Source organism: Bubalus bubalis, chromosome 16, assembly GCF_019923935.1.
Source record: "Bubalus bubalis isolate 160015118507 breed Murrah chromosome 16, NDDB_SH_1, whole genome shotgun sequence".
Taxonomy (NCBI): Eukaryota; Metazoa; Chordata; class Mammalia; order Artiodactyla; family Bovidae; genus Bubalus; species Bubalus bubalis.
Window position 1 is genome coordinate 67,494,634 of NC_059172.1, and position 10,942 is coordinate 67,505,575.

The 10,942-nt window shown below is 40.2% G+C and overlaps 1 protein-coding gene across 4 annotated transcripts in view; it reads left to right on the plus strand.

Annotated features, from left to right (window-relative positions):
* C16H11orf65 (chromosome 16 C11orf65 homolog) overlaps positions 1-10,735 on the plus strand; it is a 118,048-nt gene extending 107,313 nt beyond the window's left edge. For all 4 annotated transcript variants that reach the window (XM_006053337.3, XM_025266939.2, XM_044929772.1 and 1 more), the window contains 2 exons: positions 7,562-7,617; positions 10,086-10,735. In XM_006053337.3, the coding sequence (XP_006053399.1) occupies positions 7,562-7,617; positions 10,086-10,237 (208 nt within the window). In that variant the 3' untranslated portion in view covers positions 10,238-10,735. The remainder of the gene's footprint in view (positions 1-7,561; positions 7,618-10,085) is intronic.
* Positions 10,736-10,942: the final 207 nt, after the last annotated feature.

A 10,942-nucleotide genomic window follows, 5' to 3' on the forward strand; every position in this document is an offset into this window, starting at 1 on the left:
ACCAGGAAGATCTGAAGTGGTTTTCTGGTAGCATGTACTGTATATGGAGTAGGACAATTACATCTAGTTTTGATATGGTGACATTACTCAAATTTTCCATTTTAAAAAAATGTAGATTACTCATGTTTCCAAATTATACACTTCTATCAGTTCATTCTATGACTTGAGCATGATTTGGGACCAACTTGGAACTGTTAGAAAGCAAGTTTTTCTAATGAGCTCCGGACAACAGAAATTTCAAATGGAATCCAGCATGATTATTTGGGAATATTTCAGTAGTATTACAGACCACAGGGGTTTCCCTGGTGGCTCAGATGGTAACTGCCTGCAGTGCAGGAGACCTGGGTTCGATCCCTGGGTCGGGAAGACCCCTGGAGGAGGAAATGGCTACCCTCTCCAGTATTCTTGCCTGGAGAATTCCCTGGACAAAGGAGCCTGTTGAGCTACAGCCCATGGGGTTGTAAAGAGTTGGACATGACAGTGACTAACACTTTCACAGACCACAACTTACTGATTATCTCAAGTAAGATCAAAATTTGCAAAGACTTTCCCCTAGCCAAGAGCAGACATTAGGTATAAATACCTTGTTCCCAGTGTATTTATGGTCTCCACAGTCCACTTTCCCCTTAGATCTTTGTAGTTCTCTAGATATTTGTACCTGGCTTAATAATACCTTATTTGAAGAGAATTTCAAAGACTGAATTTTCTCTGAATTGGTAGCCACTAATTCCTTGGAGAGAATCTTTCAAAATCTATAGACAGTTTTTGATAGTTGGACCATTAGAATGACATAAATGTGTTGAACACTGATACTGAGCGATACAAACCAGTTTCTTCCCAAAGGCTTTTGTGCTAGACCCTTTTTACGGCAGATGGATCTCTCCTGGAAAGAGACTGTGTACATCTCCAGACGAGCAGGGCAACAAGAGCGATCGAGTGAAATACTATTATAATTTTGAAGAATGGAAAGGCCAACTTCACTCTTGGAATCAAGGACAGTGATGACTACCCTCATAAATTCTGTAGTATCCAGAGGCACATTGCTGCAGGCACTTAGAATAAAAAGCAATGCCTGCACTGCCGTTATTGAGTCACCTACAATATCACACAGTGGCCACTCTGCTTCTGATGGCATTCATCCTGCTGGATTTTCAGGGGCATATTTTCTATTGAAATAGATGTTTCTCTTCCAGAATCTTCATAGTTTTCAAACTGCAAGTGAAGTTTAACATAACACATTAAGTCATCAGCAGCTAGGCTTTCTTAAATAATTTTCTGATGTTCTATTTGGCAAGAGCTCTCAATGGGTAATGTCTATGTCTAAACCTGCCCCTTTGACTTCTAAGACAAGTGGTTATATTACCTCTCTGGCTAGGGACTTTCCCCAGGCCATTAAGATGTTAAATTCTGTGATAGATCCCACATACACTTTACTTTGCTAATATCTTTTTTTTTTCAATAGCAATGAATGCAGTTTATTAATAAGCTTTATTATTTACAAGAGGCAGATAGCTACAGGAGTCTGAAAGCCAGGAAAGAGCTTCATGCTGGAAACAGCTGTGGGATCATGACTTCAGAAGAAGTCAAAGTTACAGGAGAGAATGAAGTTCTTACAGAGAGAAGAGAGAAGGGGCTCAGATGTAACACGAGAAATCTCTGCTTGTCTAATATGAATGCAGACCTACTGTGTGCTTGCCAGTCAACTTCCTAATCTGTCTTCTACACTGGACTTTTAGGGAACGTTGTCTCCTACTTCTTCAGTCCTCGTCTCCAGATGTTCTAAGTCTGGCTTGAAACTGATAAAATGAATCTTTACTGAAGACCATATGGAATGCTCACAAAATTAACTTGGAAATTCCTGTGCTAATTGCTCTCCATTAATTGGGTTCATTAAAAACTTCTGTCATTATAATTATATAATCACATTACAAAGCATTTTAAAATTTGAATTTTTTTTTTCTCTACGCATGTACTTTTCTCTAGTCATAGTGTGCAATTTAGCTAGGTGTGTTTTTAATAACAGCTTTCTTATTGAGATATAACTCACCTAGCATCCAGTTCACCCATTCAAAGTATACAGTTCGATGGTTTTTAGTGTATCTACAGGGTTGTGTAACTGTTGCCACAATCAATTTGAGAACATTTTCATCACCGCCAAAAGACATCCTATACCCATTAGCTGTCACTCCCTTTTTCCCTTCAATCCTCCCTGCTTTAGAGATTTTCTGTCTCTCTAGATCTGCCTATTCTGGGCATTTCATATAAATGGATTAATTCAATATGTGGTCTTTTGTGTCTGGCTTCTTTCACTTAGCATAAAGTTTTCAAGGTTGTAGCATGTATCAGGACTTCAATTCTTTTTATGGCTGTATAACATTTAGCACTATATCTATTAGAGTTAACATTGTATGGAAAGACCACATTTTGTTTATCCATTCATCAGATGATGGAGATTTGTTTTTTCCCCACCTTTTGGCTCTTGTGAATGGGGCTGTTATGAATGTTTGTGTACAAGTATTTGAACACTTGTTTTCAATTCTTTTGGGTATATATCTAGGAGTGGAATTGCTGGGTCAAATGGCACTTTTTGAGGAAGTGCCAGAATGCTTTCCAAAGTGGCTGTGTAATCAGCAATGTAGGAGTGTTCAAATTTCTCCACAATCTCACCAACCCTTGTTCAGTTCAGTTCAGTTGCTCGGTCATATCTGACTCTTTGCAACTCCATGGACTGCAGTATGCCAGGCTTCCCTGTCCATCACCAACTCCCAGAGCTTACTCAAACTTATGTCCATTGAGTCGGTGATGCCATCCAACCATCTTGTCCTCTGTCATCGCCTTCTCCTCCCTCCTTCAATCTTTCCCAGCATCAGAGTCTTTTCCAATGAGTCAGTTCTTTGCATCATGTGGCCAAAGTATTGAAGCTTCAGCTTCAGCGTCAGTTCTTCCAATGAATATTCAGGACTGATTTCCTTTAGGATAGACATTTCTCCAAAGAAGACATACAGATGGCTAGCAAACACATGAAAAGATGCTCAACATCACTCATTATCAGAGAAATGCAAATCAAAACCACAATGAGGTGCCATTTCATGCCAGTCAGAATGGCTGCGATCCAAAAGTCTACAAGCAATAAATTCTGGAGAGGATGTGGAGGAAAGGGAACCCTCTTCCACTGTTGGTGGGAATGCAAACTAGTACAGCCACTATGGAGAACAGTGTGGAGATTCCTTAAAAAACTGGAAATAGAACTGCCATACGACCCAGCAATCCCACTGCTGGGCATACACACCAAGGAAACCATAATTGAAAGAGACACATGTACCCCAATGTTCATTGCAGCACTGTTTATAATAGCCAGAACATGGAAGCAACTTAGACGTCTATCAGCAGATGAATGGATAAGAAAGCAGTGGTACATATACACAATGGAGTATTACTCAGCCATTAAAAAGAATACATTTGAATCAGTTCTAATGAGGTGGATGAAACTGGAGCCTATTATACAGAGTGAAGTAAGCCAGAAAGAAAAATACCAATACAATATACTAACGCATATATATGGAATTTAGAAAGATGGTAACGATAACCCTGTATGCGAGACAGCAAAAGAGACACAGATGTATAGAACGTCTTTTGGATTCTGTGGGAGAGGGAGAGTGGGGATGATTTGGGAGAATGGCATTGAAACATGTATAATATCATATAAGAAACAAATCGCCAGTCCAGGTTCGATGCAGGATACAAGAAGCTTGGGGCTGGTGCACTGGGATGACCCAGAGGGATGGTATGGGGAGGGAGGTGGGAGGGGGGGTTCAGGATGGGGAACACGTGTACACCTGTGGTGGATTCATGTTAATGTATGGCAAAACCAATACAATATTGTAAAATAATTAGCCTCTAATTAAAATAAATTTAAATAAAAATAAATAAATAAATAAAAGATGCTTGCTCCTTGGTAGAAAACTTATGACCAACCTAGACAGCATATTAAAAAGCAGAGACATTACTTTACCAACAAAGGTCCATCTAGTCAAAGTTATGGTTTTTCCAGTAGTCATGTATAGATGTGAGAATTGGACCATAACGAAAGCTGATTGCCAAAGAATTGAAGCTTTTGAACTGTGGTGTTGGAGAAGACTCTTGAGAGTCCCTTGGACAGCAAAGAGATCCAACCAGTCTATACTTTGCTAATATCTTAAAAAAAAATCCAAAAATTTCTTAGAAAGAGAGCTCAACTTTATGATATAAACAGCATGACAATGATACAATCAAGTTGTTGCTTCTATTTGTAAAGATTTTATTTCTTATTGGTTACTACTGTCATGTTCCTTATGAGAAGTTCTTTTTAAACAATTGAATAAATTAATATCTTGATCTCAGGTAAAGTAGGGTCAGTAATCACCCTTAAATATAGCATATGTTCGTGCCCCACACTGCCAGGGTTTGCTGCTGCTGCTGAAGCTAAGTCGCTTCAGTCGTGTCCGACTCTGTGCGACCCCATAGACAGCAGCCCACCAGGCTCCCCCGTCCCGGGGATTCTCCAGGCAAGAACACTGGAGTGGGTTGCCATTTCCTTCTCCAATGCGTGAAAGTGAAAAGTGAAAGTGAAGTCATTCAGTCGTGTCTGACTCTGTGCGACCCCATAGACGGCAGCCCATTAGGCTCCTCCGTCCATGGGACTTTCCAGGCAAGAGTACTGGAGTGGGGTGCCACTGCCTTCTCTGCTGCCAGGGTTTAGCATATAGTTAATCAAAGGTCCTTTATCTTGGATCCTTGAAGATGAAATAAAGATCTTTCAGTATACAAATCTAAGGAAGTATGGTGATGGATACTCCCTTCTCTTAGTGCTCCTGAGCAGCCACTGAAAACACAAAGTCTGCCTAAATTTAAGGTTAAGCCAGATTGAACCATCAACTAAGAGATACTGTTGTTGCTGTTCAGTCGCTAAGTCATGTCTGACTCTGCAACCCCATGGACTGCAGCATACCAGGCTTTCCTGTCCTTCACCATCTCCCGGTGTCTGCTCAGGCTCATTTCCATTGATTTGGTGATGCCATCCAACCATCTCATCCTCTGTCACCCTGTTCTCCTTCTGCCCTCAGTCTTTCCCAGCATCAGGGTCTTTTCCAGTGAGTTGGCTGTTTGCTTCAGGTGGCCAGAGTATTAGAGCTTCAGGTTCAGGGTCAGGCCTTCCAATGAGTATTTAGGATGATTTCCTTTAGGACTGACTGACTTGATCTCCGTGCAGTCCAAATGACTCTCGAGAGTATTCTCCACAATTTGAAAGCATCAATTCTTTGGTGCTCAGCATTCTTTATGGTCCAACTCTCACATTGGTACATGACTACCAGAAAAAAACCATAGCTTTGACAATACAGACTTTTATTAGCAAAGTGATGCCTCTGCTTTTTAATATGCTGTTATAGGTTTGTCATGGCTTTTCTTCCAAAGAGCAAACGTCTTTTAATTTCATGGCTGCAGTCACCATCTGTAGTGATTTTGGAGCCCAAGAAAATAAAGTCTGTCACTGTTTCCACTTTTCCCCATCTATTTACTATGAGGGATTTTAGTTTTTGAATCTTAAGTTTTAAGGCAACTTTTTCACTCTCCTCTTTTACCCTCATCAAGACGCTCTTTAGTTCCTCTTCACTTTCTACCGTTAGGTGGTATCATCTACATATCTGAGGTTTCTTATATTTCTCCTGGCAATCTTGATTCTAGCCTGGCATTTTGCATGATGTGCACTGCATAAGCAGAGTGACAATATACAGCCTTGATATATGTACTCCTTTCCCAATTTTGAACCAGTCTGTTGTTCTGTCAGTTCTAACTATTGCTTCTTGACCTACATAGAGGTTTCTCAGGAGACAAGTAAAGTAGTCTAGTATTCTCATCTCTAAGAATTTTCCACAGTTTGCTGTGATCCACACAGTCAAAGGCTTTAGCGTAGTCAATGAAGCAGTTGTTTTTTGGAATTTCCTTGCTTTTTCTATAATCCAATGAATGTTTGCAATTTGATCTCTGGTTCCTCTGCCTTTTCTAAATCCACTTTGTATATCTGGAAGTTCTCAGTTCACATACTGCTGAAGATCCTGGAAGGGGTTTATACCACCTGCTATTATCTTGCATCTTTTCATTTAACAGTGACCCAGAGTATTGGAGAAGGAAATGGCAACCCATTCCAGTGTTCTTGCCTGGAGAATCCCAGGGACGGGGGAGCCTGGTGGGCTGCTGTCTCTGGGGTCGCACAGAGTCGGACACGACTGAAGTGACTTAGCAGCAGCAGCAGCAGCAGAGTATTCCATTTGCCACCATAGAATTCTTAGAGCAAAAAGAGGCAGTAGTAACAAGAAGAGGATGACATTAGACACACTACATGTGTGCTGAGTCACTTTAGTCATGTCTGACTTTTGTGACCCCCTGGACTGTAGCCCACCAGGCTCCTCTGTCCCTGGGATACTCCAGGCAAGAATGCTGGAGTGGGTTGCCATGCCCTCCTCCACGGGATCTTCCCAACCCAGAGATCAAACCTGAGTCTCTTTCATCTCCTGCATTGGCAGGTGAGTTATTTACCACTAGTACCTCCCGGAAGCCCTTAGACACAGTACTTAATTACAATTAAACACTGTTGCATAATTTATACCTTCACATAACAAAAAATTCAGGAATACAATGTTAACAAGAGTAAAAGTAATTCAAGTGAAAATCAGCCTTTTCTGAATTACATGACAATTTTAGTCCTCCTCCTCCTTTCTCAAACAACTTCTTTTTAGCACCTGCTGTGATCAACTTCTTACCTGATTTCTTGGGTACAGTCATAAGAAAGGAAGTTTGGGAAAGGGGGATACAGAGCCTAAAATGAGATGGAATAAGTCACAGGAAACCTAGCCCTTGGAGCTTCCCTCAACTCACCGTACTTGTCCCTCCCTGCCCACCTCTTCTCAGGCTACTCTGGTCTCCATATGTCAGTCTCTGTTTAAGGAACTCAAGTGGCAGCTGCACATCCCCTGCTTGAATATGATCTCGTGTTTACTGGACACAGCAAAGACAGCATCATTGCTCTAAGAAGATCATAAACCAAATGATTTAAATTTACATGTCAGAGACAGTAGGTCTGGCAATCCAGAACCAAAGATAAAGTTTTGTTGTTGAAGTTTTCCCATGACTTTCAAAAATTTTCCCTTCATACTTTGAATTTAGAAGTTAACTAACATCTTAGCTGTCACTCAATTGAGGACATGATCTAGCAGAATGGAACAGTATAACATGAGGAGATGTGTGCTGGAGGGAGGCCAAAGGGCACCAATATGGTAGATGGTGGGCACCATTTTCATACCTCTTGCAACTCCTTGTCCTAGGGGTTGCCTCAGGTGCATGAGAGCTACTTTAAGATGGGAAGTCAAGAAATTAAGCATTTGGACTAGTGAATTTATCATCATTAATCTATGGTTTCATAGAGAAAGTAGAATTTTGGAAGTAGTCCAAGTATGTACTAATGAATCACTTTATTATTTACTAATAAGTTGACTTAACTTAATGAATGCCTATATAATGTGCTTAGGTACATTGCCAACTGGAAGGAAATTGCTACAAGCAACTCTTCAGCTAACTTCAAAAGTAGGTGATTTTTTAGCAATAATGGGAAATTGTGTGTGTGTGTGTGCTTTGTTGCTCTGTCAAGTATGAATCTTTGTGACCCCATGCCCATCAGGCTCCTCTGTCCATGGGATTTCTCAGGGAAGACTACTGGAGTGGGTTGCCATTTCCTTCTCCAGTGGGAAATTCTTATAAACCAAAACAATACATTCCACACATGTACACATTTCGAGGTACCTAACAAACACTTCGGCACTCCGCACACTATACAGATAAATAAATTTACAAAGTCATTTTTGCCTTATATATATAATTGTTATTTGGAAATAGAAGGAAAATTTTTATTTTATTTAGAGTTGGATAAAATGTTTCTTTTCTAAAACAATGAATCCTCTTTTAAAAATGTTGCACATCTCATGTTTCAGTAATAATTATTAATGAGCAAACTTGACTTGGCAAAATAAATGCTATTCCAGAAGTATCAATAATTCTAACATAGCCAAAGCCTAGTTATAGTTTTTATATAATTTGAGTGCATGAGTTCTGTCCCTCTGTTACCTGTGATTGGCAGTAAAACAAAGAGGCTTTAATTGTGGAGTGTTGATTCATGACTTCCTGGGTTTGATTTTTTGCTCTGTTGTTTCCTGGCTGTATAATCTCGGACAAGTTACTAGCTTAGTTTCCTCATCTATAAAATGAAAATAACAATAGCACTTAACTCATGCATTACTGTGAGGTCATGAGATAACACGTGTAAAGAGCTTATTATCGTGCCTGGTGCATAGTATGCACTCTGTGGTGGTGGTGGTACAATCGCTAGGTCATGTCCAGCTCTTGTGACCCCATGGACTGTAGCCCGCCAGGTTCCTCTGTCCTTGGGATTTCCCAGGCAAGAATACTGGAGTGGGTTGCCATTGCCTTCTCCAGGGGATCTTCCTGACCCAGGGATCGATCCCAAGTCTCCTGCATTGCAGGGGGATTCTTTACCACTGAGCCACTAGGGAGGCCCTTAACCTATCTACCTATTTCCAACTCACTGGCACCACCGCAGTCCAAGTTGCCATCATTTTCTGTGGGCTTCTGCAACGTCTCCAAACTTATTCTCCTCCAGTCCATTCCCTGTGCAACAGATAGTGATCTACAAATTTAAACCAGCATAATTAAAACAAAACACTTATTTAATGAACTTTTCTTTAGCAACTACCATGTTGAAGTACTGTCTTAAAGTGCTTTATAAAATTGATTCATTTGATCTTCAGAACAACCCAATGAGGCAGGTTCTATTATCCACATTTTAAAGAGATGCCAAGTTACTTGCTCAAGGTCACACAGTCCCTGTAAGGGCCAGGATTTGAACTGAGACTGGGTAGCTCTAGAAACCATACTTTCTAGACACCATAGTCTAAATGATGACTACCCTTGCTGCCATTTAGTTTTCCACTGCACTTGGAATAAAACCCTAACTTTATCATGGCACTCCGGCTCTGGTTTAGCTTTTCATCCTTATCACGTCCCACTCTCCCCCCTTCGCTCACAACTACTCAGCATCACTGCAGTCTTGCCTGGTCCTCAAGCACACTTTGTGGCTTCCACTTCAGGGGTTTCATGCAGTTGATGGCCTTCTGGAGAACAGGTGTAGGCAACTATCTTTACTTGAAGGCAAGTTATCTGTTTTGTTTGCTACTGAATTCCCAGTGTGTAAAACACAGTAGAGTCTCAAAGGCAAAAAATATATATATATAAAAGACTGACAAGTACAAAATGGAAGCAGAGAATATTATTTACTGGGCTAAAAGATTATTGTGGGGAAGAAAAGAAAAGATGTAACACTAACTGGAAGGAGCATAAGAGCATGTGAAAGCAGTTTTAAGTAATGGAGATCTGCATCATAACGGAAGGCAGGTAATACCTTGCAGATGCTGGCAGTAAAAAGGGGAGAGAACATGTGCCACTTCTGCAAGAAGCAAGAGGAAATAAAAACTCAGAATTTGAAAAAAACTTTAGCTCTAGGGACAGAAAAGGTTTTTCTTTGTGAATAAGGAATTGTTAGCTAATGGTTGATTGTGGAGCACTAACTAAATGCCTTACATTCACCATCACACTTAGTTCTCACAAAGATAAGCCGAGGCACGTGCTATTATTATTCCTATCTTATAGATGAGGACATTGAGACAGAGGTTAAGTAACTTGCTTTAAATTACAGAGCTAGCAAAAAAAAAAAAAAATATATATATATATATATATATATATAGCTATCTAATAGTAGATCAAACCTCAAACACAGATCCTACAGAGACTTTTAAAGATGGACAATGAAACATGGTCATGAAATGTAGAATGATCTCAGAAATACAGGATACAAAGATATCTGCTCTAAGAGTGGTGAGAAGGAATGTGGAATAGACCTTACTTGGCACACGGTAGCACATTGAATGAGCTATATCCCGTCACGTTTGGCATCTTTCTAAATGTTTGTCATTCCTCTCTAGGTTTCAGGTTTGATCGAGCACAAGAAAAAATACATGACTATGAAAATATATTGGAAGAGGGAAAGGAAACACAAAAAGATCCTTCATTTGAAACTATTTATGAAGAGCCTCATTTTACTAGACTAAAGCCTGATTCCACTTATAGAATATAATTATATAAAAGTATGTAATTATAAACTATAATTTCCTTTCTGAGCTATAACCCTTCAGCTCTGATTCCATCAGTTACAGTCAAGAGATAGTTTATTCTGGCTGGAATGACTTCTATATTCTTGACACAGAATCAAACCCAATTAAGTAAGGAAGATTAAACAGAAATAGAACACCAGACTGAATACAGTAGTCATGGAAGAACACCAGACTGAATACAGTAGTCATGGAAAATGTAGAAATTAATCCTGTTATCCTGAGAAACTGTAGTCTAACAATTACACTTAAATAAAAATATATTTAGGTGCAAAAAAAACCCCTCAGTCAGACTGTTTTTCTTCTTCATTTAAAGCATTCATTATTTGTGCATTTCTATCAAGCAGAGCCCTTTTTTCATTAAAAAAGGAAAAAGGGCAGTGTAGCAAGTTCTCCTCTTATTAGAATGTGAAAGCCAGCTTCCCTGGTGGCTCAGATGGTAAAGAATCCGCCTGCAATGGAGGAGACCCAGGTTCGATGCCTGGATCAGGAAGATCCCCTGGAGAAGGGAATGGCTATGATTAGTCACCCAGGTGTGTCCGACTGTTTGCAGGCTCATGGACTGCAGCCTGCCAGGCTCCTCTGTCCATGGGATTCTCCAGGCAAGAATACTAGAGTGGGTTGCCATGCCCTCCTCCAGGGGATCTTTCCAACCCAGGGAGCGAGCTCAG